General features: G+C 47.2%; 1 protein-coding gene across 10 annotated transcripts in view; it reads left to right on the top strand.

Moving 5' to 3' along the window:
- Apbb2 (amyloid beta precursor protein binding family B member 2) overlaps positions 1-27,414 on the top strand; it is a 326,097-nt gene that overhangs the window by 248,402 nt on the left and 50,281 nt on the right. For all 10 annotated transcript variants that reach the window (XM_021162015.3, XM_029477235.2, XM_085836739.1 and 7 more), the window contains 2 exons: positions 13,754-13,900; positions 16,189-16,316. In XM_021162015.3, the coding sequence (XP_021017674.1) occupies positions 13,754-13,900; positions 16,189-16,316 (275 nt within the window). The remainder of the gene's footprint in view (positions 1-13,753; positions 13,901-16,188; positions 16,317-27,414) is intronic.

Genomic DNA, 27,414 nt, shown 5'->3' with positions numbered 1-27,414 from the left:
TCTGAACTCGCTGAGTTCATTTCAGACACTTGGTTAAAAAGTTGCAGATGTTTAATTGTTTTAATGAGTGGCACAACAAAACCTTTCTTGAAGAGCAATAATAAAAATTAAAATGAGTCTTGGGACTGGCACTAATTATGGCTAAAAGTTACCGAGTGCCAGGAATTGCTGTAAGTCCGGCCTCCTATGCGTGAGCTCACTTGACCTTCACGGCAGTCAGGCTGTGTACTAAGGGGCTGGGCACTCTGCACTTCAGACCCCTTTCATGTCCTTTATCCACCACTTGAAGGAGGGAGGGGTCAACCAGGAAACTCAGAGGTTCAGGGTAAGCCAATTAAATGAAAGGAGTAGCTATGGAGGAAAGCAAAGTGCTGCGGGAGAGAGCTGCGAGTGCCCAGAGGGTCTGTAGCTTTCAGAAATCAGGGGCCTTGTGGAATGGGAACATTGAACAGTGTGAGTCAAAGATAGAGAGACACAAAATCACCATGCCTGGTGGATGAGGGGTCTGCCTAGAGCGAGTGAGTGCCCAGAGCAGATGGGGCTAGGGCAAGAGACTCGAGGGGCATTTTACAGCTAGAAACAGACAGACAGATTCTTGAACCCAAACCCTTCTCTTTCTTCCCTTCAAAACAGTCCTATCAGGTGAGGAGAATAGGCTTCACTAAGTCAGGTGACGTGCTGAAGATCACTGTTCACAGCAACACCTGGGCAAGAGCCTAGGCTACACGGCTCCTAGCCTTGTAGACTGCCTTTCCCCTACACCTGCACTCGTGGGTATCCAGAAAGCATGAGCCCCCCGCCCCCATGTTCCCACATGCTTTCCCGGTGACCTGACGGTTCTCATCCTCCAAGAACTGGTTCTCAACACTGAATTAGTGAGTGTGGAAGCCTTGCGAGTGGAGCAGGCCCATTTGGTCACATTTGCATTGAGATCAATAGACAGCCTTGTTTTATGAGTTTCACCATATTAGCATGCTTTATCGACTCACTAATGTTGAACACGTCACTATCAGCATTGACCCCTTATCTGAACGACATGTCTAGCACATGTTTTTCCTTCATTAGGTCTTCTTGGACTTAGGAGCATTTGACTATTGTTGTGCCTGTTGTGCCTTGTATGCAAATATATGTATACATCCATATATATACACATTATATGCAGATATACATGTGTGTGCACATATGTGTACAGGTGTGTGTGTGTGTGAGTGTGTGTGTGTGTGTGTGTGTGTGTATGCTCGCACACTCGCAGATGCAGGCCAAGGCTTAACGTCAGGTATTTTCCTCAGTGTCTCTCCCCTTGGTTTTTTGAGACACAGTCTCTTGTTAATGAAACTCATCAATAAGGCTAGGCTGGATGAACAGTGCACAGGCAGGGAGCTGCTTCCCAAACACTAGCATTAGAGATGTTCACCACCACACCTAAGCGCTTAGCTGGGTCCTGAGACTTACACATAGACGCTGTTGATGGAGCCATCACCTCAAACCTTTGAGGGCTTCCATAGGGAGATCACAAGCAAGAGGTCAAGGCACTGGGTGGACCAAGAGAGGACACTTGTTTAAAGTATAAGAGCTGGGCCCAGAAGGCCAAGCTTCACTCTGCTGCACTTCAACTGAGGACATACGGACCATGCAGGGCTTGTAAGTGAGTTAGCAAGTTGAAAACAGGGTCTGTGCCCTACCAAGTAGTGAAGGCTTCTTCACTTGAGCTGCTCAAAGGAGAGACTTTATTCAAGACACCCCCCCCCCGGGAAGCGGGGGTGCCATTTGTGGTGGAATCACGCACCAGAGCACATTCAGGGTAGAAGATGAAAGAGTTTCTGAATTGCCTCAGACACTTCCTAGAGAGCATGTAAAACATTAGCTAAAATAATAATAATAATAGTCTTGCTTGTAGTGTTGCATTTTTTTTTTTCTGTATTGCAAATACACTTGCTGTTTGAAGTGAACTATGCAGTGTCCCTGTCTTCCCAGGGTACCCTAGGTCTGGCCAGGCCACGCATTCCCAGGCTGGGAGATGAGGGTGGAGACAGCCTCTCTCTCTTGATTCCAGGCCCTCTCTGTTCCTTTCCTCTGGCTCAGCGTCTCCTCTAGAGCTCACGTGGCCACCCTGCTTTCCCTGGCAAAATAAAACATTCCACTTCACGTGCTGGGCTCTGACACACGTTGTGGCTTTGCTCTGTGCTTACTCAGTGAATAGCCTCTTCAGCTCTGCAGCCAAAACATAATCTGTAGTGTAAATCAACCAAGAACTTGCCTCTCTGTCTTTTACAAGACTCCATCGGGGACAAAACTGAGATACGCTCACGCTTACGGGGGGAGGAATAGTTTCCCGGGCGCGCAGGGACCTGCTGCACATCTGCAGGAACAAAAGCAGGCTTCTGGGAGGCGAGCGTCTGGGCTTCCTCTTACACAGGCTTCTCCTGCCACTGTGAGGAAGGAGGGGGAGCTCTGACCGTCATTGCCACCACCTTGGCTTAGGCTGACACTCAAGCATCTCCAGCAGCAGATGCAGGCAGCCGCCCTTTTGTGAGACTTTCCGTGGTCGGTTTTACAACGTGACTTTTGATGATGCTTCATGGGACCTTGGAGCTGCCCTCTGGGCCTTGAGAAGTAGTGGGGTGGGGGTGGGAAGAGGTCTGACTGGGACTCTGTCTAAGGAGGCTTGACAAGTAGATCTGTCTAGTCTAAATCAGATGGGCAGGTGTTGGGTTTAAGAAGTCTCTCTGGGGTCAAGGGTATAGCTTAGCATTCATGAGACCATAGTCCCTACTGAAAATTAAAAAAAAAGTCTCACACCTCCATATCCCTTTCTGTCTTAGAGCCATAGTGATGATGTACATTCTTTTCAATTTTGAACAGTTAAACAAAGTACTGTTGAGTTCTAGACTTGGCCCATATGCTTGGGTGGGCAGGAATTGTTTAAATTGTCCTCTCCCAAAGCTTGTTCAGTGGCCACTGGTGAGTGGAGCCTTGCAGCATGAGCATCCCAGTCAGTATTGACCATGAGAGGTTGAGGAAGTGTCATTAGAACAGTGAGTGTTGCCGGGTGTGGTGGTGCACGCCTTTAATCCCAGCACTCGGGAGGCAGAGGCAGGCAGATTTCTGAGTTCGAGGCCAGCCTGGTCTACAAAGTGAGTTCTAGGACAGCCAGGGCTATATAGAGAAACCCTGCCTTGAAAAAACAAACAAACAAACAAACAAAAAACAGAACAGTGAGTGTCCATTTCCCATCGAGGAAATTAGACCTATGCAGTGCTTGGGACTCAGTCCCAAGACTGGGTTCTGGATACCCAGTGTGTAGACCAGGAATCCACTAGATGCTCACTTAAAGGACTCCAGATACAGGGAGACCTCAGGATGCCCCTCTGCCATAATATCTCAGGGCCCTTCCCTATGAGTTCCAATTTCCAGACCTGTTTGTAGAGCCCACCAGCTATTGCAGAGGGCGTGTCTAAAGTAGTGATTCTCAGCCTGTGAGTCGAGACCCCCTTGGTGGATTTCTAATGAAGTAGCAACAAAAATAATTTTATGGCTGGGGTGGGTGGGTCACCACAACATGAGGAACTGTATTAAAGGGTCACAGTGTTAGGAGGGTTGGGAACCACTGTCCTAAAGAGTCAGATAAGGATGCTGTTGGGAACCGAGCAGTGACTGCCCACGGGAAGAGCCACCCTTCTGATCTACATATGAGCACTTGGAATTGAACATCATCACACTTAACCCCGACCACAGGCTATGTTAGTGGCCGAATGAGTCCTTTTAGATGACCTCCATGCCAGCTGGTGTGGCTCATTCCGTCGGTCATTTGAAGCTAGTGCTCATCAAAGCTAGCACACTGAGCACGCCCCTCAATCGCCTGCAGTGCTTTGTATGTTTGGCACGAGTCTTCAGACTCTTAGTGTTCCCCAGAACCAAAGTCCTGCTGTTGTCTCTGTCGGTATAGGGAACAAGGCAGCTCAGTAACTGTTCCCATGTCACTGGGGAATTAAGTAGAGAGTGCTAGGGATTATATCTGAGGTCGTGGCTTCAGAGTTGACCCAGTGAACCTTGCTGCTCTTCCATCCTAAAGGTGGTACTAGGCCTCTGCTTAGAGATGCACCAGTTTAATCCTCCATAGCACCTGCAGGAGCAGTGGCTTCCCTCCGGCGATGCAAGCGAGGAGATGAAGGGCAGTGAGCACAATGAGGGTACAGGCAGCAAGTAGCGGTCCCCGACCCCCAGCTAGGTCTACTCATTCTTGCCGTGATATTTCCATGTGCCTTAGATGAAGCTGCAGGTCCCTTGTTCAGTTTCATGGTGGTGGTTTTCTTGTCCTGTGAGGTCCCAGATCGTGGCACTACACACCCCGTGAGAGATGAAGCTCAGGCTGCTTGCTTACTGTGTCACTTTAGACAGTTCAGCCATTTGCTCTGTACCTCCACCTTTCATTCCGAAAACAAGAAATGCAGCGCCTGAGCTGGTGGTATGAGAACATATTTTGCTGAATGCTATAATCTTGGACTGTGATCTGTAAGTGGCACAGAATAAGCCCCTAATAAACTATCTCTGCCAATAAGATGATGGACTTTGTAATATACCTACAAGCTTGTGCTTACACACACACACACACATACACACACACACACAGAGTCTATTCCATGAACATTTTTGAAACATTACACTCCATATCTATAAGCATACCTCTGTTCAAATTTTCTATTAATCAATAGGGCTCAATGCCAGGCTGGTTCCTAGACAGGCGGTGACTAGTACAATTAAGTATGCTTATACCACATCACACCCCAGAGGCCTGTCTCTGGCACCAGGGGAGAATCTCCCAACATCCTGCCTGGTAAAATGCCAGCACAGGCACCTCTGCATGCACCTCTGCTGCTCAGCTTACTATGAGCGGCCGATCAGAAACCAGAGTGGACTTGCAACAGAGGGCAAACTTTCTCCTCAGCCCGTGCTTGCATTGAACCAGGGTGGCACTTGCATTTCCCTGTGTAAATTAGCACGTTGGCATTCTGGCACATTCTTTTAAGTTTCTATGACTTGTTTCTGACGGGATGGTTCAACCCACTCAGCGGCTCAGCAGCAGCCGCCACAGGCTAGACCTTCTGATGGTGTAGAGGCAGAGTTGGTCCACACTAGGAAGCACCTTCCCAATCGTGCCATAGATAGTTGTGGGTGAGCAGGCAGGCTCGAGGGTGGAGACTGGAGATATCTCCATTGTGTGTCACCCCTTACCAAGTGGCACGGTACAAATGCTTCATGACCATGACCTTCGTAGATGGGCCAGGCAAATATGAGTAGAGCACAAACTTTCACAATAGGACTGTCTTGCTCTGGGAAGCAGGAAGAGTCCCAGAGGGCCCCTGAGTGGTGGTTTCTGCCTGAATGCCCATCACGTTGTTGACAGTCTGTGGGGGCAGTAGAAGCAGCTGATACATTTGCTGAGGCCAGTGCTGAATGTGTTCTGGGGCCTCCCTGGCCAAGGTCACTGCCATAGTGAATGAATAATTCACCAGGCCGATGACTTTTTCCCTTCAAGAGGGAAACTGGGTCAAACTCCACTCAAGGGAGCCCCCAGACACCTGTCCCCACAGGACCCACAATGTCCCGGAGTTGGAAAGCATTTCGCTGTTTCCAAACAGTCACAAAGCCTGATTTCGTTTAGGAGCATGACCGTGGTGACAGTGGTGTGCATTCATTCCTGCCTGGAGTAACCGCTGTTGGCTAATGACATCCCAACAATAGAGGCCACATCCCACCAGGGTATTTGAACTTGAACTGCCAGCACCTTTTCAGTGTTGTGGAGGTTGTGTTGCGTTAAGGCCCTTTGTTTACTGGACAATCAAAAGATCTGGCCCAGAATAGAAACCGGAGCTGCTGCAGTCTCTCAGTAATGGTATGAAGAAGAGCAAAGCAAAGCGCTGGCTGGTTTTATTGTATTGTTTGAGACAGGGAGACAAGGAGTCACTGTGTAGTTCAGGCTGATCTTGGTCTTGTAATCCTCCTGGGTCAAGTGCTGGGATTACAGGTGTACACCACCACAACCAGACAGAGCACAGCCATACACCACCACAACCAGACAGAGCACAACCATACACCACCACAACCAGACAGAGGGTGATTCTGTTCTACCCCATCCTCCACGTTCTTAACTCTTGAGAAAGCATCACAAAACAGAGGAGATCAAATAGAACAAATATACTGTAGATGGGCATCGTTCTGGCCCTCTTTGAGCTGGATAGATCTTTTAAAAGTCCTTCATATTCATATGTATATACTCCTTTCCCACCTGACTCCAGCCTTAGGAATTGACGTCTCTAGAGGGCTGATCTCTGTGACTAGGTCAGGAGCCGGGATAACCATACAGCCGGAATCCAGCAATACAGACTTGAATCTCAGGGCCCTGTCCTGTGGGCATCCACTGGCCATCCCTGAAGCTCTGCCAACTCCTTGAGCCTCATCTTTCTCTCCTGTTAAAGCCTTCTCCACTTTGCATGTTCCTCCTTTCTGCCAAGCACCTGCATAGGAGAAGGAGGGTTTTAATTCCTCTGTCAGCTCAGCCTGCCCCTTGTGTGGGGCTATTGCTGAGGTGTGAAACACAGTCTCAAGGGGGCTTGTATGGAACACTGATCCTGTATTCAACTCTGGGCTCTTGGACTCCCCTCACTGGCACCTCTAGCTAGGCCCCCCACAGGTCATGTGGCTCGTTCTTAGTGTCTACTTCCTATGTCATTTCCTCTGTGTACTAAGTTCCTAGCCTCTTTTTCAGCAAAGCCACTTAACTGTTTTCCTAGATACCAACTAGTGACTTTTTTTGTTTTCCCTGTATGGTAGTTTGTTGTTGTTGTTTTGGTTTGGTTTGGTTTTGGTGGTGGTGGCTGTGTTTTTTTATGTTTGTTTGTTATTTGTTTGGTTTAGAGTTTTTATTTTTGTTTTTTAAGCAGCATCTCACTATGTAGCTCTGGCTGTCCTAGAACTCACTATGTAGACCAAACTAGTCTCAGATTCACAGAGAATCATCTGCCCCAGCCTGCTGAGCACAGGGATCAAAGGTGTGCACCACCAACCCAGGCATCCCTCGAGTGTTTTGAGACAGGCCTTGAACCCCAGATCCTCCTGCCTCCGCCTCTCGAGTGCTGTGATGTATGTAAACTCCCTACCCCCATCCCTCAGTGCGTGTACTTTAGTTGGTATCTTGATCAGTGGGTACTTTCACCAGACTTGCTTGGAACCCTTTTAAGGACTTGATCTACCCATAGCCTTTGAAAAAAGTGGTGCACGGATCACAGAATTTGGATGTCAAAAGACTTGGAACTTCCTGAAATCCACCTATGGGACTTGTCTAGAGCCAGGAGGCCTTCTGCAGAGGACAGGACATGCCACCCTCCTCCTATATCACCCCTCCTTCCCCACTGCAGTGTGACCTTAAGAATGGATCATCTCTATGTAGGGAAACAAAACAAGAATCAGCACAGCTGGATGATAGGGAGTGTTCCCTGGCGCTGACACACTCGACCTGACACACTTGACCTGGAGCGAACACTGGCTTCCTTCCTCAGCCATTCTCCCTGGTCCCCAAGCCGCTGTGCTCACTGCTCCAATCCCCGTGCAGTTGTTATAGTGACTGTTTTGTCCACAGTGATGAAGTTGCACGCCCTTTGCTACACAGCCCATATGTGTGTGCACATGTAGGATATTTTTATGTGTATGAGTGTTTTGCTTGCATGTGTGCCTATGTGCTACGTGTGTGTGTGTGTGTGTGTGTGTGTGTGTGTGTGTGTGTTGCCCACAAAGGTCAGAAAGGGGTGTTGGACTCCTTGGAACTAGAGCTACGCATCTTTGCAGACCACTAAGAGGTTGCTAGGAATCAAACCTGGGCCCTCTGCAATAGCAACAGATGTTCACTGTTGAGCCATCTCTTTGGCCCTCATTTGCAGATTTTTTGAAGCAGTGTACAGTGGAGTGTTTGGTTTGAGTGTACATTGAGATATCCCTCTTTTTTAGCATGCAGTAAGCATAAAAAAATAATGCTTATAATTGAGGGACTCCACAGTCTTATGCGCTCAACTCAGCACCACACTGTTTAGGACACTGTGACTCACTCTGAGTCACAAACCTTCTATGGGCTCCCAACCAGTGCAGCTTGTGCCGTTGTGTGCCCTCATCTCAAGGTGCCATGGGATAGCTTCCCACTGGGGGTCTCCTCTTTAGAAGCCTCAAGAGAGTGGGGGCTGAACTCACTCCCCTGTTTAGGTCTCCAGGAGCTAATTAGTGCTCAGTGGAAGTCATTTACTCAGTAACTAAGCTAAAATGACCATTCCTAAAAATGAGCCTCTTGGGATTGAGTTGGTAACATTTAACCTTGTAACTTTTTAACTTGTCTGTGTGAGTCTCTAAGATCTATTTTGGTACCAGAGTCATTTAACCCCAGCAGTTAGAGGACTCGATATGTTGTAGCCAACATGGTACTTTTTGCACATTAGCTACCGTCTTGGGGAGGGGGGGCTCTGTGGTGTTTCATCAACATTCCCTAATCAGAGGAAGAAAGAAGACAAGGACCTGGAACCTAGCTGGGTGAAGAAGAAATGATAAAGTCTGGAGAGATAGCGTCTTTTGGACCCTAAAGACGAGGGGAAACTGAGCATCGGATGAGTCCCCACAGGATGCCGGACAGGATGCCACCCGCTTTGTGTCTTTGGAGTCTCCTGGCAGCTCCCTGAGCTCATGTGTTACAATTTTTCCAGCAAACTTAGAGTTGCAGAGGCTGAGCACCTGCCGATTCGACTCCAGAAACTAAGAGCCTGGACTGCGGCATAATGAAGCCAGGCTTAGAGCTGTTCCTTACCGCCACCCAGACCTTCGGAAGGGGTGCTCCCTGGGTACATATTTCTCCCAAGATGGGACTCAGAATTAACTTACACGGGGCTGAGAGACAGCTCAGTCAGAAAAGTGCTTGTATGAGAAACTCAGTCCAAACTGCAGCACCCAGGTGAAAAGCTGGATATGGTGGCAGCGTGGGACCTGGTGGCAGTGCAGGGCACGGTGACAGTGCATACGTTCATTCCCAGCACTGAGGAAGCAGACACAGTGGGTCTCAGGAGCTCACTGGCTGCCTAGTGCCATCAGTGATCCCCATTCCAGCAGAGAGATGCCGCCTCACAAAACAGAGTGGATGGTTCCTGCGGACTAGCCTGAGGTTGACTTCTGGCCTTCACACGTGCAGGACTGCGTGTTCACACATGCTCACACACTGAAAAAAAAAAAGGCTAAGATCAGGAACAGCAAGTGGCAGCCCCGGGGTTTGAACCAGGCATTTACGCTGAGAACCCAAAGAGCAATGTAACTCTGGATAGAGAACAGAGCTGCCCCTTCACAGCTGATGCTCTCAGCCCCTCAGCTCCAGATCAGCAACATCTGGGGAGCTGCTGGTAATGCAGATTCCTGAGCCCTGCCCCAAAACTGCCCCAGTAGAGACTCTGGGGAAAGGCTCTCTTTTCTGTGCCCCAATACACACACACACACACACACACACACACACACACACACACACACACACGACATATGCTCGTACTTCTCTGTCCACATGCTAATATCCATTCAGTTAGGGAAATGCTTAAAACGCAATAGTAGGAAAGAATGTTTATTGACAATAATGACCGTAATTAAACATTCACTGGTTCTTGCTGTGAACAGACCATCGGCTTAGTCAGTCGCTTTAGCACTATAAAGTGGGAAATGTTTTGGCTCCCATATGAAGAAACTGACACCTGAAGTAAGTGGCTTACCACAGCGGCTCCCTGCAGCCTGCGGAGTCAGGGCTGGAACCCAGACCCTCCGCCACTGCTTACTGCCCCCTTCGTCAGGAGATACGAGGACTGAGCAGCCACTGAAATGTTCATATTGGTATTTTTTATATTCAATATGTTTTTTAAATTTTTTTAAAAGGCAAGTGATTTGGATAGATATTTTATTTGTATTAATTTGGGATTTTTGTTTGTTTTGTTGTTGTTGTTTTCTTGAGACAGTTTTTCTGTGTAGAACTTAGAACTCGCCCTAGAACTTGCTCTGTAGACCAGGCTGTCCTCAAACTCAGTGAACTGCCTGCCTCTGCTTTCCAAACGCTGGGATTAAAGGCATGTGCCACCACTGCTGGCTTGAATAAATAGTTTCAACTCTTCCCCCTTATCCAAATTAAGCCAATCTTGGTAGGTCAGGTAACACAGTGACTGCATTAAAGCTTCCTGGCCACATGGGGGCAGCACCGTGCAGTGCTGGTGCTCTTTGCTCCTCTTCAGAAAGGACCAGGCTGAAGCCGTGTATGGGGCAGTGCAGTAGTCCCTCCATACCATCTTGCTTTGACTTCGTGGAATGGTAGTGAAGCTTTTCAGATCAGAAACTAAAGAACTGCGTAACTGTGCAAGGCAGTGATTTTTTAAATAAATTCATGATGATGATATAGTTTGGGCGCTTTTGTTTCTTTATTGATGTGACAAAAGTAATATTCAGAATGTGCTGTGGTAAGTTAGGTAATTATATTTTTTTAAGCCAAGAAAAATACCTTGGTTTGTTTGTTTGTTTTTACTGAGTTTGTTTAGGTTGAAACCCATGAGTTCTTGCACTCAAGGAACAGAAGATGACAGTGTCCTTTTATCTTCCTGATTCCTAATTATTAAGAGCCATGCCTTTATACCCTCAAAAGTGGCGGGTTCAACAGTAAATACATATTTATCTTGGTCAAAACCCTAGTGAATTTAGCCTCCGATCTGAACGCTGAGGACTGGACAGGGTCCCTGGGATATACTCAGAAAGGAGTGGTCTTTAGGGTAGGCAGGAGCTGGGGACCAGCCATCCTGATTTAGTGAGCTCTAGATTCTGTGAGTGATTCTGTTTCAGAAAACAAGGTGGTGAAAGAGGGAGGAAGACACCCAACGTTGCCCTCTGGCCTGTGCACACATACACCTGTACTTACATAAGAGTAGTACCCAAAAGCCAAAAAATCCCAGGCCATGTACTATCTGTCTGTGTTCATTAGCATGGGTGCTCATGCATGCGCACACGCACACACACAAGAATGTATAAATAAATAAAGTGGGCGCGCAGTGTAAGTCAATATCATTCAAGCCTAAAGTCAGTTCTTTTACAGACAGGCAGGAGGGAAGTGTCTAGCTCTAAAGGGCAAGGCCAGAGGGTAGGTTGTGACAGTGACGTTACTAACGAGGGCCTGTGCTGGGAACCAGAGGGAGATGTGTTTGAACGTCCCCGGCTCCCTGGAGACATGGTGGGTTGGGGCTGCTTGTGAACTCCCACACAGGTAGTAGGTCTTAATAAAACAGGATGTTTGGTGATGTGTGCCTGGGTGTTTCTGGCTAGCCAACCAGAGAAAGAGAGTTTGGTTTGGGGGCTGAGAAAGCAGAGCTGGAAGAGGGAGAGGCCAGCCAGCAGACAAGTGTTTTCCCTTCCCTGAAGCCTCCCTGCAGCGCACGCACACATGCAGAACAACTGTGAGGGGCTGTGCCCCAGCTGTCCCCCAGAAGACAGGCAGCTGAGGAGCTTTTACAGTCTCAGGACTGCCATTCCTTGCAGATTTATTTGTAACAGACGCTGCTCATGCACACGCTGACTGCATAATAGCAAGCAGGCAGTACCCAGCCTTGCCCTCCAGGCTAAGAGCATCTGTGAGTGGTATGCATGAAGGGTTGCTTCTGTGTTTAGCCTTCTGTTGCGTTTCCCACCCCCTCCTCCAGGAAGTGTGATTAGCAACTCAGGCAAGGGACTCTGGTCATGATGCTGGTATGGAAAAGGTTAGACCTGACTTGATGTTGGTCATGTTCGGATAGATTGTCATGAGTCTTCCTTGCACTTTCAAATTTGCATTTAGAAACTTGACAACTTCTCCTTGAGAGCCAGTCTCTTTGCTTTCAAGGAAGAATGTGGCTCTTTGGCTGTCCCACCTGGACCTGGAGACTGGTTTCTTCAATTGGTGCATAGCTTCAGGGTGACCTTGGGGTGCAGGGAGGGATGAGAGAACATAATTCAGATCATCTGGGGACAGATCAAGAGCACTGCCCATCCTGCACGTTGTTTTATGTCTCTGGATTAAGCACATAAATGATTCTTTGGTCTGTGGGTGGGTGGGTGGGTGGGTGGATAGATGGTTGAATGGATGGATGGATGCATGCATGGATGGATGGACTAATGGATGCATGCCTGGATGCATGGATGGACTGACAGATGCATACATGGATGCATGGGTGGATGGATGAATAGATAGATAGATAGATAGATAGTTTTCTTCATACAGTATATTCTGGTTATGGTCCCCCTCTTCTAGCTCCTCCCATATCCTCCCCATCTACCCAATTCCCCCCCCCTTCCTTGCTCTTTATCATTAGAAAACAGACAGTCATCTTTTAAAAATGGAAATTATAAAAATAAAGCAAAGAGGGGATAAAATAAAAACAAACCTAAAGAAGAGAAAATAAATAAACAGAAAATTAAAATTTAAATTAAAAAAAAAAAAGCCTGCCAGGCCGTGGTGGTGCACGCCTTTAATCCCAGCACTTGGGAGGCAGAGGCAGGCAGATTTCTGAGGACAGCCTGGTCTACAGAGTGAGTTCCAGGACAGCCAGGGCTATACAGAGAAACCCTGTCTCAAAAAAAAAAAAAAAAAAAAAAAAGCCTAAGACACAAGAAACACATGTAGACACAGACACACCCCTCACAGAGAGATCTCATAAAGATGCAAAAACTATAATGCATAAGGCCTACAAGAGAAATAAAAATGGTCCAGACAAAATATTATAAAACAAACAACAACAAAAACAATAAACAGTGGCCAGCGCCTAGAAAGGGAAGAAGATGAAGGGAGGTGCTTTCAGGATAACAAGCAGGTCTGAGGTCCAACAGAAACATCAGCACCCAATCCTGAAATGCTTGTGGATTACAGGGAGCTGTAGGTATCTTTTAAGCACAACTCCCACATACTCTCTAACACTTAGAGCCATATTATTTAGTGTTCCCCACCCTCCTGTTAAAAGTTCTAGTGCTCACTGTCTCCGTTTAACCTAAGAAGCGTTATTACATGGGCTTATTTTCTGCTACTGGGGGAGAAAGAGAAACACTAACCCAGCTACCAACCCTTCAGTCTACAGTAGTGACCCAACTGCCGGAGACACTGGTGCAGTAGTGGCCCAAAAGGTGTGGGAGCAGCCAACAACTGTCTGATTGGACGTATGGCCCACCCATGCCATGAGATGGACCCATGCCCAACACTGTTTATTGTCGTGGAGAGGGAAGGAGAATATACATGAACTCTCTCTCATTCTCTTCTGTTTTCTTTGCCAAGGAACTTAATAATACTGTGGGGTTACCCTTCTTACCAGAGAAAGAGCAAAGGGAAGGGGGAGAGAGAGAGAAAGAACGGAATCTGCCTTATCACAGGTCACAAGAACTTAGAAACCTTTGTGCCCATTAGTTAACTCTGTAATTATGCTCCTGCTAGTCTCTTCAAGAGGAAAAAAATGTCTGAAAGCACTACATTTATTAGGCAAAGAAGGTCATCAAATATGTGTCTCAAAATAGCAAAAATACATATTGTCACAATTTCATCTTTCAACAGTAGAGCGTTTGCTGAGTTGGTGATCAGCCCCAGTGAGACAAATAAAGGTCTCTGAGCAGACCCTGCAGCCGCCTTGCGGTTCTTAGTAAGGACCCCAGCCCATGAGTCACGTTTCTGCCTCCTGCCTTTGCCTTCCAGTGTTTTGCTGTGCGTTCTCTGGGCTGGGTAGAGATGGCAGAGGAGGACCTTGCCCCCGGGAAGAGCAGTGTCGCTGTCAACAACTGCATCCGACAGCTTTCCTACTGCAAAAACGACATCCGGGACACAGTCGGCATCTGGGGAGAGGTGAGTCACCCATGGAAGAGCAGCAGCTACTTTCCTATATTCTGCCATGCTTCGTTAAACCCGGGACTTTTGTGAGACCTTGTAGTGGGGGGGCATGATGTGTCTACCGATGGCAATGGACAGAAACTCTGAGCCTGGTGCACTAGGGCAGCTTATAGGTAACCCCACCACATCCCACTCAGAAGCAGGCCCCTAAGAAAGAACATTTCTCAGTGGCTAAATGAGTTCCCTAACCCTCTAATCCTCAAAGCTCAAACAGCCAACTTTCATAGCTCAGAAATCTTCTCATTTACATGTGCACAATGAAATGTCCATCTATTAACAGTTTGGGGGGAAACAAACTATGCCTCTCGGTGACAGGTGACTCCCACTCCTGCACTAAAAGGTGACTAATGGCCCTTAGCATTCTTGCTTTGGAACCTGACAGTCATTGCACATGAACTTAGAACTGGTGCCTCTGTGAGATGGCTCAGCTATTAAAGCCTAGGCTCACAACCAAAAAGATAGCATCCGAATAGAAAGTAGTGAAGGAAACATCCCAGACTCACATTAAGAATACATCAAGCAGGGAAAGCTGTATTCAAGCTCTGTGGCCTGTAGAACATATCAAGAGCACCTTAAAGCCAGGTGTGGTGGCGCACGCCTTTAATCCCAGCACCTGGGAGGCAGAGGCAGGTGGATTTCTGAGTTCGAGGCCAGCCTGGTTTACAGAGTGAGTTCCAGGACAGCCAGGGCTATACAGAGAAACCCTGTCTCGAAAAACCAAAAAAAAAAAAAAAAAAGAGCACCTTAAATAGTGCTCGGCGCATGTCCCACAGGCAGAGCAGGGGTAGGGAACTTGGCTTTCAGCGTGGACTGTTTGGAACTCCATTGCCAGTTTCTCCCAGCTGTACATCGTGATGAAAAGCCAGCTCTCAGGCTCTGCATCTTACAGTCTGTCCCAAGGGAGAGCCTTGCTGCGGGGCTGGACTATATTGCTAACCAGACTCGCTGACCCTGTGCAAGGAGGAAGACAAGTTTTCTCTGTTTCAAGAAAAGCCTTGATGAGACTTCTCACTTCTTCCAGGGGGAGGCCACCCAGTCACCCAGGACCGACTCTGACCCTGAAGTGTGATCTCACAACATCTCTGATCAAGAAATGTTAACAGTCTTTGTTCTCCTCCAGTCAAAATGCTAGCTTTCCCCTCCTCAGCGGGGGGTTTACATTAGTATGATTGGCAGACATTTGCAGATACCATAGGTTTGAGACAGCAGACAATTCATCGTTCAGGCTCTGAGGGGACGTTTTGGCCACATGAATCTGTACAAGTTACGTTTTTGTTAGTGATTTCATCTGCAAATGGCTTATCTGTTCTTGAGGGGAGGGAGGCTCTCAGCCATTCTGAATCCCAGCTGTAGACACTGGCCACAGCCTAAATACTCTCTGACAGAGACACATATCTACCACCTCAAGTGGCACAGCACAGTCATTCTAAAACCCTTTGACATCATCCTCAGAAATTGTCCTGAGAGCAACTGATCTGTCCCTTTGGGGTTGGAGTCTCACCAAGAGGCCTCATGGTTCAACTCAGGCAGGCTTCCCCAGCTTCAGTGTGGCCGTGTCTGGGCTGCCTTCTTGAGAGACTGCCTTTCAGCTGTACTACAGATGGTTAATAGTTCCTTAAAAATGTGTTTGAGGACTTTACGGGGGGGGGAGTTACATAAGCTAGCATTCCTGCCCTTAGAACCAGCCTAGCTGGGTAGAGAGGACATGACCCTTACACGCTGGAGCACAAGCGTTGAAAACTCCTCTCAGTGTTATGGTCATGCCCATTACATGCCTCAGCTCATGGGCAGACACTTAGCCCCCAGCCTCAATGTCCCCAGCTGCTAGTTGGAGACTGTAAGCTAAGCTCTCACAGGGCACCTGAGAGTTCTGAGCACCTCAGACCTTCAGCGTAATAGCTGACATTCAATAAACAAGCCCAGGGAAGTGAGCTGCCTGCCGTCTGTACAGAGAAGCACCGTAAAGCCATGCCCACCCTTTGCCGGCCGCATCCCATGGACATAGGATAGAAAAGTGGAGGAGAGGACACGGCTGTGGATCAAGGAAGGGGAGTGGGTTCTTGGTATGAAGAACAGTGAGGGGGACCCGAGTGGTGGGGGTGGCTCATAAAGGAAGGTTCTCTGGGACATTCCTGTTAGTAATTTGTCTAGATCCAGAAGTGTAAACAGTAAAAAGAGCTGTCTGAAACGCAGGCTGGAACACATCCGATGTAAGGCCTCCATGTTTTCTCCTTGACTCCCAGGGCAAAGACATGTACCTGAGCCTGGAAAACGACATGCTCAGCCTGGTGGACCCCATGGACCGCTCCGTGTTACACTCCCAGCCCATCGTGAACATCCGAGTGTGGGGCGTGGGCCGAGACAACGGCCGGTGAGTGCTTTGGGCTGGGGATGCCTGACACTGAAGCGCGTTCTCATAGCCCCTCCCCTCAGTATGAAACTTAACAGAAACCCATTAGAGATGCAGAAGGCCAGAGTGAAATCTAAATCTCTCCATGGCTCCCCTGCCTCCAGAGCTATTCCAGGCTTTATCCTTCTGGGCTCTGTCCTTCAAACTTTTGTCAGCTCTACCTCCTACCTTGAGTCTTATACTAATCCTCCCTCATTCTACCAAGTTCTCACACTCATCAGACAATCTGCACCTCTTTATTTCTCTCTTCTGTGCATTTCTTTTGTAATCAGTGACGAACTTGGTTGCATCCTGGCTACGTCAGACTCATGCCACTAATGATGATTATTCATTAAGGGCTTGTTTGAAAGGACAAGAACACACGTGTGCCCAAACCTTCACTTTTGAAGTCCAATGAGGATCAGGGGCTCGGATTTGGCTATTTAAAAAAAAAAAAAACAACAAAAAAACCACACACTTGAAATGTTTGCTTACAACCATAGCATTCCATATATGTTTTTATGAAATTTTACGGAAAACAAGTTACCAAAAGGACTTTGAATCTTCTATTCTCCAAGGTTACAGGAAACTGATGTTCCCATTGTCAAGTTATCATAGCTGATAACTTTGGCAGCTGTTATCACTAATATCATACTTGGACCCCATTGTAAGATAATCAATCGGACACTGTTACATGCAGTGGATGCTTCCATTATGGTCAATGTTTTGACAATTCCCAAGGTACAGGGGCATCTTCTGGCAGCTTGGGTCAAGCTATGGGACACTTAAAGTATCATGTTGTTGAAAATGGACAAAAATGTTGCAAAAGTAGTAAAAAATCACAGGTGTCAACGGGATGGCTCTCCTAGACATTCTGGTTTGTTGGTTTGTTTGTTTGTTTGTTTGTTTGTTTGTTTGGAATTGAGTCACATCGTTCTTTGTAAGGAGAGTGTCTGGCCTTGTCCTCTACAGTCCTCCTGTATATAAGCGCCAGTGTATTTGATTGTCTTTGACCAGTTGAACATTCTAAACCAGAAAGGAAGGATTATGGCTAAGCAGTTGACAGTCAAAAGACTAAGCATTTATGCTGGAACCAGATGTGAGACAGAATCCTCGGGCTACTGACTGGGCTAACCCTTCGTGGGAGCATAGCACATCTCTGAGCTATCTATACAGAGGGAGGAGTCCTGAGTGCTGGGGCAGGTGCTTTGTGTGAGTGGATAGGAGGCTCCTAGACACCTGTGGTTGGTTCATCAGGCAGTACCCGAGTTCTCGACTTCAGTGAGTTTCTTTTCAAAGGAGCTCTGAGGTGGCCATTATTCCTCTTTGAAAACACTGAGCCTCAGTAGAGAGCTCTTACTTTCCTGATTTCTGTCCTCTGTGTCTATCTGTATAGCAGGAGCCAAAGTGCAGAGCACTATATTTTCAAACAACTAGGAACGTGCGTTCGGGTCTGTTTTTTATTCTGGTTTTGTTTGCGGTGGTGCTTGACGCAAGGCCCCAAATGTGCTAGGCAACCCAAATGTGCTAGGCAAGTGCTTCACCACTTTGGCTCGTCCATAGCCCTGTGGTGCATGTTTGAGTGTAGGTCTTACGAATGCAAGTTTTTGCTCTGCACTATTGCGAGCTCTTTGCACTTCATCTTTTGGCATCTGAGAAATGAAGATGCGACGGGAACCACAGCACATGTGTGCATGCGCCAGCCAGTGTGTACAGTAATTGGCACGACGATGGAAACATGCAAGCGCTTAATGAATGTTTACTTTTGATTTGTTTAAAGCAACATGCACTTAGCAGATGCAGCTAATTACATGGCTTCCATTCCGAGGCACTGGGGATGCATGCAATGGGGAGAGTCAAACTTCCGCCAGCTTCAAGGATCATGGGGACACAGGGGATAAGAAACCCTTGCAAGCCCTGATGAGTTCAGTCGGCCTGCAGAGCAAAAGGAGCCCCTTCACAGCCTCACCCCTACTTGCACCCCACCAAAGAGCACAGTGTAAGTTAGCTGGCATCACGGGGGCATCTCCCCCTAGGCAGTCAGGGTCTCCACATGTCTCTGTGGCTAGGGGTGGGGGTGTCTTTGAGCCTGATCCCTTTTGGAGTTGTACAGAAGGAACAAGCTTGCCGCTTAAAGGTTCTGTTTCTTCCCATTGGTCCCCTGAGCTTCCATGCCCTGGAAGAAGGAGGGTTTGTGTTTCCAATATATATTTAACTTTCCTTTGCCTTTGATTCTCCTCTTTTTTCCTTAACAGCAATTTACAAGAGCAAATTCAATTTGTAATGCTGCAAAGGAAAGGGGGTTTTTCACTTTGTATGAATAAAACATTAACAGTGTTTCATTTTGCCCGGGAAAACAAGGCCATTTCGCATTCTCTTTTGTAACATGCCTCGCTGAGAAAATGGCATTTCTCGGGGGTGTTTCTTGATGTGGTTAAAATGAGTCAGGAAAGTAAGTGTGTCAGGCTGAAAGGGTACAGACTTCCCTACAGAGCAGGGCACCCCACTGAGCCGGAACCCTCAGAGCTTCTGCAGGCCTTGGGTCTAGTGATTTTCCTTAAGGTTTTCAAGTGAGTTCAGCTTCTTTGTAGCTTCTTGAGTAGCCCTTTTACTTGGGATGAAGAGGTCTTCTGAGGGGTAAAGGATGATGACGCCCCTCCCACTGTCTTCTCCGGCTGAGTCCGAAAAGCCCTATGGAGCTGGGTAAGGAGTGGGCGTTGCCTCTGATGTTGGCTCTGTGGGGTTTGCTTATAGCGAGCGTTTCAGTTCTCACTGCAGCGTCTTCTGGGCTTAAGGAGGGCTGCCTTCTTCATTAGGAACCTGTTTGCTTTACTGCCTGGAAAAACAGGGCTGCCTCCTCCTCCTTGGCCACACCACACTTGACTCCTTTAATCACACCTAGACAAATACGGAAACTCCCTTCTCCCAGAGACAGAGGCTGATGAGGAAGTTTGAGAGGTTGTGTATTCCCCAAAGTAGCACAAAGAGTGATGTGCTGTGTCCTCGTCACTGTATGGAAGAGGGCGTCCTCAGGTGTGTGGATGGCATGAAGGCAGATGACCAGAGAACCACTTCTCATTTGGTCTCTAGGAGCCTGCCAGGCCACCATTCCAACAGAAGGTAGAAGGGATGTCACCTCCCTGTTTCAAAGGCCTATATAGACTTTAAACTGGGCATTTTTACACCACGGGAAGCAACTTTCTCCTTATTCTTAATAGAAGTATCAGCCATAAGTGAACCCAGCCTCCCAACCTGAGGGAGTTTTAGCAGAGACTCCCTGCTTTTTTCCAATGACAGACATGAGCCCATCTTCTAGGATGGAGTGCAGAGATCCTATATCCATGGCCAAAGGCAGTCGAGTCTGGTACTCCCTCCTGTCTCCCGAGGGAAAGCATAGATGGGATTGTCTGGGCTTCAGAGCTCATTAGTGGGAAGTTTTCATGTTGGTGTCGCATGTAAGATATCCATAGTAAAACTACCTAGAGCAGTGGTTCTCAACCACTGTGGGTAGCGACCCACGGCAAGCCTCTGTCTCCACAAATATTTATGTAATGATTCATGACAGTAGCAAAATTACAGTTCTGAAGCAACAATGAAATAATTTTATGGTGGGGGTCCCCGCAACACGAGGAACTATATTAAAGGGTTGGGTTGCAGCATCAGGAAGGTTGGGAAGCACTGGTCTAGAGTCACCTGGGACTCTGTGTTAAACCTGGTGACAGATCCTTTTCACACTCTGAACCCTCCTTTTCTGAGGCTATGGATTGCAGTCCACAATGGAATACTTACTCTCTGTGTGAATAAAATGTCTAAGGTAATTGATTTTTTTTTTTTTTTTAAAGAAAAGGGTACCACCACAGTCCATGATCAGTTGACACCATGGCTTTTAGGACTGTGGCATGGTGGCCCTACATCTTGAGGGAAACATGTGGTAGAGGGAGCTATTTCCCTCACCATGGCTGGGAAACCAAAGGGAGGAAGAAATGGAGCCCCGTGTCCTCCTAAGAGTCATGTTCTATCCAACCAGCACTTGAACCCAGGCCCTACCTCTTTAAGGCCCCATCTCTCCCCAGCAGTTCTGTGAGTTGAGGACCAAGCCTTTGCATTGACTGTGGAAGTGCGGGATATGAATCAGTCTCCTTCATGGAAATGCATCCCCTGGAAACACACTTAGGGAAAGCTGCTCGGGGTCATAAACGCGCATCTGTTTACCTTGGCGGCAACACTAAACTGCTGGGGTTTCTTTATTAAGAATAATTTGATTGCATCCAATGAGTAATGATTGTAAGTGGAGGCCCCATTGGGCCTGCCCTAATGAAGGTAAAAGTTCCCCATAATTAATAGTCGCCATCAACAGCACGTCTGCATACAGGTGTTAGCGACTGGTCCTGCATTCTTACTCAGGTTGAGTGTGTACCCTGTGGAACTGTGAAGGTGTGTGGGTGGTTTGTAGAGCACACCTTCTCTTCCTGGAAAATGCTTTATATATACATATCCCTATTCTGACTGTAATGGTGACTGACTGTAATGAGATCTTCTGTCACCAGGTTGTCACAGAGTATTCCTGAACTGTCGGATGGTTTACCTCGGGCTTAGTTGTTCTCTCTGGTTTCGATCTCAGGAAATTCTTATCCAGTGCATCTAGAATAAAGGATTGTGCTGGATGTTCTCAAATACTCTTGTCTCCCAGGTCTTCTCTAGTAGGTTTTATGAGTGGCTTTGGTTCACGTTGCTTTCAAAGGGCCTCTTGCCACACATAGCACATATTCTTGTTTCTGGTTTTGCTGTTTTGTTTTGTTTTTCAAACACTGCTTGGTTTTGGGTTGGATCTTGGCAATACTGCCATTATCTAGTTAAGAAGAAAAATAAAAACAACTCCAGCTGACCCCCCCCCACAAGCCCCCTCATTCTTTCCCAGCACTAGATATTGAATCCAGGGCCCCACTATGCTAGGCAAGCACCTTACCCCTGAGCTGCGTCCCCAGCCTCTCTCCACTTTTTACTTTGGGACTTGTATCACTTCACTGCTCAGTCTGGCCTTAAGCTCACCCTTCAGCCCCAGACTAAACCATATACAGCTAAACCATACACAGACTAAACCATACACATTGATCTCACAGTACATTGGTATATTGGTATATTGGGGGAGGGATGTAGGTCAGCTTGCTATCACTATAACAAAATTCAGAGACTAATTCCTTTTTTAAAAAGAGGAATTATTTTAACTCAGTTTGGCTCCATGGAACTCCTCCATATATATATCTCTATTTTAGTATCCCCCAACCTCTTTCCTGGGTTCCCTGAACCATAAAGGTCAGAGCCCTGACTTGGAATGACTGCCCTCATGAGAATTTAATGTTCTCTTCATGGCCTTTGAGTTACCAGCTGTAATTCTTCTTTCTCTCTGTTCAAAGAACTGCTGCTGTTTCTGCTTTTTGAATGGCTCTGCCTGCACTTGAAGATGAATTAGCAGGACAGATACAGAGAGGGTGCTCAGGGTCTTTATGGCAGAGGTTCCCTCCACAGGAATTAGTGGCAGTTTCACAGGTCAGCCCTCACCACCCAGGAGGGCACTACCCAGGAAGCCCCTTGGTCCTGGGGTATTCACAAGGTGGCAATTCCTTGGCAGGAACTGGAAAAGCAATGGTAGTCTTTTAGATCTTCACAGTCTTTGTCCAAATTATTGGCTGTTTCTAAGCAACAATTGTTGTCTTGTGGAAAACCCCGACTCTGTTGTCTGCCTGTGGATCCTGTCCCCCTAACCGAGCTGTCCTGTCTGGCCTCAGTGGGAGACGATATGCCTGGTGCTGCAGTGACTTGAGGTGCCAGGGTTGGGTGATACCCAGTGGGGAGTTCCTCCTCCTCCTCCTCATTAATGAAGAGGGTGTGGGGAAGGAGCTATGTGAGGAGGGGACTAGAAAAGGGGGTAGCTGCAATTGGGATGTAATATAAATAAATAGATAAATAAATAAAAATACATGTGAAAAAGAAATAAACTATAATAAAGCTACATACTGAGAAAAAAAATGAGTTGGCACAGACTAAAGGGGCAGCTGCTTGTACAGTCTTATTATGTCTCAGGGGGAGGGGCCAAGCAGCTTTCCATGACTGTGACAAAACACCTGAGATAATCACCTTTAAAAAGGAGAAAAGTTTTCCTTTAGCCTGTGATTTTATGGGTCTGTTGCTTTTGCACATTAGTTATACATTCATGGTGGGAATGTGTGGCCAGGAAGCGAAGAGGGTAATGAGGAGCCAGGGTCTTAATATCCCCTGAAGAGCATGTCCCCAGTGACCTTCCTTCCTCCTGCTAGACTCCACTCTTAAAGATTCCATCACCTCCCACTGGTGCCCAGAGTGGAGTCCAAGCCCTTAGCACATGAGCCTTTGGAAGCCATTTCATGTTCAACTGACAGCACAGAGCATTTGAGAGCGCTGTTTTAAGTGAGTGGCTGTGGCTATTCTTCTGTCTAGCTATATACCACACTGTGTCACACAGTGTGCGTGTTGGGGATGGGGTGTCAGTCAGCTTCCAATCACTATGACAAAATGACTTGAGATGATCACCTTTATCTTTCCTTTATAGACGGAAAGGTTTGCTTTAACCCATGATCACTTATTTCTATTGCTTTCAGCCCTTACTTGCATTGTATATCACGGTGGCTGTGATGGTTTGTATATGCTCGCCTCAGGGGGTGGCACTATTAGGAGGTATGGCCTTGTTGGAGTAGGTGTGCCACTGGGTGTGGTCTTTAGGCCCTTGCCTTAGCTACCTGGAAGCCAGTCTTCTCCTAGCTCTCTTTGCAACAAGAGGTGGAACACTCAGCTTTTCCAGCCCCATGCCTGCCTGGATGCTGCCATGCTCTTGCCTTGATGATACTGGACTGAATCTCTGAACCTGTAAGCCAGCCCCAATTAAATGTCCTTATAGGAGTTGCCTTAGTCATGGTATCTGTTCACAACAGTAAGACCCTAACTAAGACAGCAACACTTGGGCCAAGGAGACTTCCTTTATAAATAGGTAGGATTGGTCAATGAAAATAGGTATTTCTGCCTGAAATGACAGGGAGTTAGTAGTAATGAGGCAGTTGCTTTTTCTGTTTGCTTGCTTGATTTTTTTTTTTAATTATGTATATGGGGGTGGCTTTGTGCACATGTGTGTAGTGCCTATGAAGGCCAGAGGCATCAAATCTCCTATAACTAGGCAATCAAATTCTCCTGGAAGCAGTTGTGAGCCACGTGATGTAGGTGCTGGGGAATCTAACTCAGGCCCTCTGCAAGAGCAGCATGCACGCAGAACTGCTGAGCCATCTGTGCCCTTCCCTCCCTCCCCCACCTTTAGCTCTTTTAGTTCATCTGAAAATTCCCTATATTTTTGGTTCTCCATCGTTGCTTTTTTTAAAGATGTGATTTGCTGGGTCTCCATATGGGAGATTGTTTCCTAATTCCATCCAATTGAGGATTCTGCGAGCCAGGCAGTAATGAAAGATTGATGGAACCCCAAGCTCAGCTGATGAAAGTTTAATCTGGGGTGTCTGCCACCATGCCTCAGGGAGAGACGTCTTTGGAGAAAGAATAATAATTCTCTCCCTTTGCCTCAGGATTGTCATGACCTCTATAGTTAATTTCTTTTTAATACAACCTCAGGATAACAGAGGCATCAGGATTTACCTGACCATCCTGCTGACTTACGTTGTAGTAGCCTCCTTGGCTCCTATTAATCATGATGAGGCGTTCTCTGAACTTTGAGGATAGAGTAACCTTTAAAGAAGACATTGTAAGTGATTGCCTGGGAAACGTCCCCTCAGGGAATTCAGGTGGGCACTTTCAGTCGAAGCAGTCATGGTGACACTGTCACTGATGGTGACTGTAGAAGCCAAATCCCGTGAGAAGCGCCTCGTCCATCTTAGTGGCTCTGGCTCTGCTCACTGCTCCGTGTCCTGTGCAAGTTTCAGCAACAGCCAGGGGCTTGCCCTGCAGTTTCTAGAGGATCCCTGAAAAATGTCCAGCTTTTGAATCCTGAGTCCCCAGCCAAGTGATGAGCCAGCCTTTCAGGATGCAGAGGGGAGGAGATGCTCCCATGTTCTGAACCAGTCTTCAAGGCACTGTCTTGGAGCATCCCGAGGAGTGGTCTTGTTTGGAGCAACTCACATATGGGATTCCCATTGGGGACCAACTGTGGTTCCCCAAGGAAGGCCTTCTCTGACAGCTCTTTTAGATGATGCTCAATGAAACAGCTCTATTAGATGGTCTTCAGTGAAACACCTGGTGCACTTGCACTTTATTCGGGGTGAACTGAGGCTGTATGTGAACCTTGGAGAGTGGGAAGGCGTTTTCAGGGTGAATGTGAGATCATTTGGCTGGAGCTTAACGTACTGTGCATGCCTCGTTTGTATGGATAGGCATTCCAGGAATACTGTGTGCAATTTCATACAGAGGAAGAAGAAGTTGAACTTGCAGGCTTGCCAAGGGCTACATGACCCTCCTCAGGTAGACAATGTGGAGGTCAGGCTCCCCAGATAAAGTCAGAGAAGGGAAGCCCTGCTGGAAAAAGGAGGTCCTCACTTTGGACCAGACTCAGAGGAGCTATCTGGACATGGTAGCCTTTGACCTTTGACCTTCAGTTTCCCAGCACTCACATAAACAAGGATGAGGGACTAAGAGTAGAGAGTTTGAGCTCTTGTGGGCAGAACTTCGTTCTAATACAGCTCATGTCCCAGAAGATATGCATGTCCTTAGCCTCATGTCACTGCAAACAAATGTTCAGCTGCCGCTTTTCATAAACCAGTGGTCACCTTGAATGCTTTGATCTCAAATGTAATCACCCTGAGATTTTTAGCTTCCTGTGGAATGCAATGAGTAGGAATGGCTTGGGAGCCTCGAGGGACAAAGGACTTCAGAGCCTAGGTTGGGCCCAGAGAAGATTATATTGGCCTTGGGCAATTATATGGAGGTCTGGGAGCCAGAAGAGGCCAAGAGCAGGAACTGAGTGGGAGTCCCCATTTGCAAACCAGTTGTGGTTCTTTGTTTGAGCTGTTAGGGGCACCTTCTCGGTGCCCTGCTCTCTCCATCCCCCCATCTGCAGCAGGAGCCATCCCCTCAGTCACAGAAATGCAGACGTGTTTTCTCACAAGCACCATGCATTGCTAACAGTGCACTGCATTCACATGGTAACCGTTCTTTGAAATACAATATAATGTGTTTGTTAAATTTATCAAATTATATATGTAGTTTATAAAAGTTAGAGATGGTTATGAAGCACACTTGGTAGAATGCTTGCCTAGTGTGCACAAAGCCCTTCGTGAAATCTCCAGCAACATAAATCAAGTGGGGTAAAACACGCCTGTAATCCCAGCTCTGGGGAATGGAGGCAAGATTAGTTCAAAGCTGCCCTTAGCTTCACAGAGAGCTTAAGGTCATCGTGGGATTCATAAGACCCTGTCTAGGCAAACAGACAAGCAAACAAAGCCAGGTACAGGAGTATACATCTTTAATCTCAGCACTCAGGAGGCAGAGACAGGCAGATCTTAATGGTTTTAAGGCTCACTTGTCTACATAGTTAGCTCCAGGCCGGCTAAAACAACCTGGGGCTTGGGAGCACTGCCTCAAATAAAAAACTTTTGAAAGAAATTTGACATGGACAGTGCGGTGGTTTGAATATGCTCTGCCCAGAGAGTGGCATAGGAGAAGTGGCCTTGTTAGAGGAAGTGTGTCACTGTGTGTGTGTTGGGGGGGGGTGGGCTTTGAGACCCTCCTCCTAGCTGCCTAGAAGACTGTCTTTTCCTGTTTGTCTTCAGAACAAGATATAGAACTCTCAGCTCCTTCAGCACCAGTGTCTGCCTGGACACTGCCATGCTTCCCACCATGATGATAATGGACTGAACCTCTGAGCCCCAGTTAAATGTGCTTTATAAGACTTGCCTTGGTCATGGTGTCTGTTCACAGCTATGGAAACACTGACTAAGACGGTCAGCATTACTGTGACCTTGACCGTCTGTAAAGGTTGTGACTTCCTGGTTCACTGTGATGGTGGCGAATGATTTGAAATCCCTTCATGGAGCTCCTCTGAGGTATCCAAACCTTCCTCAAACCCAGCTTGTTTCAGAGCCCCCAAAACGGCATGATATTTCCCGGAGCTTCTCACTACCAGGCTGAGTAAGTATCAGAGCTGGGGATTTAAGCCCTAGAGTGGATGGTGCTAGGTAAAGTTGGGTTTTGATAAAGAAAAGTGAGAATTTATGAATATTATCCCATTAGGAATTCCCGGCCAGTCACTTGAGTTGCAACCCTGCTGTCATCCAGCATGCTTGCTTGGGTCACCAGGGCTGTACTTCTCCCTGCCCTTCATTCCTGGCCTCCCCGGCCTCTCCAAGGACAAGAGAGTCCTGCTGCCTTCCCTCCCTCAGAGTTCATAACCTTTGGATTCAGGGTGTCACATCCCATGGGCATTCCTGTCTTCTGGGCTGTTTTCCAGAGTACCCTGGAAGAATGCTCTTGGAAAGTTAAAGAGCTAAAAGGGAAGGGACTGTGGCCAAGAGTTGAAAGCCGTCTTGCTCCCTACAGATGGGGCCCTGTTTGCATCTCTCCACATGGCACATACCCAGCTCTGGCTTCTTCTGTGTAGAGAGTTGGCTAAAGCTATATCCAGTGCCATATTCATCAGGAGGTGAGGAGAGAAGCAAGTGCCCAGACCCTTTGCCCACAGCAGCCTGCTGACTCTCAAGGAAACAAGACCCCACATAACACCAAAACGTAATATATACTAGATGGCTTTGTTAATATAAAATTATTGGTGACAGGGGATGGAGATTACAAAGACCACAGAAGAACCTTTGAGGAAAATAGAGAATTTAGGGCAGTTTTAAATTTAAGTTAAAAAAAAAAAACCAAAAAAACCTTACTTAAGTTTTAACTCTTTAAAAAAATGTAAGAACTTGATATAATGTATGCCTTTTATTGTAAGCCACTGATTCATTGTGGAAAGCAAGTAGAATATACATTTTAATAAAGAAGCAGAGCAGGGTTATAAAGCCCCATCGTCCATAAGGTGTTTAAAGTACAAGTTTCCCTGACTTCCCCT

This window comes from Mus caroli, unplaced genomic scaffold (assembly GCF_978045245.1).
Source record: "Mus caroli unplaced genomic scaffold, Mus_caroli_1 scaffold_4, whole genome shotgun sequence".
In the NCBI taxonomy this organism is placed as follows: Eukaryota; Metazoa; Chordata; class Mammalia; order Rodentia; family Muridae; genus Mus; species Mus caroli.
The sequence above is the reverse complement of the archived record's forward strand: the minus strand, read 5'-3'. Positions and strand labels throughout refer to the sequence as shown.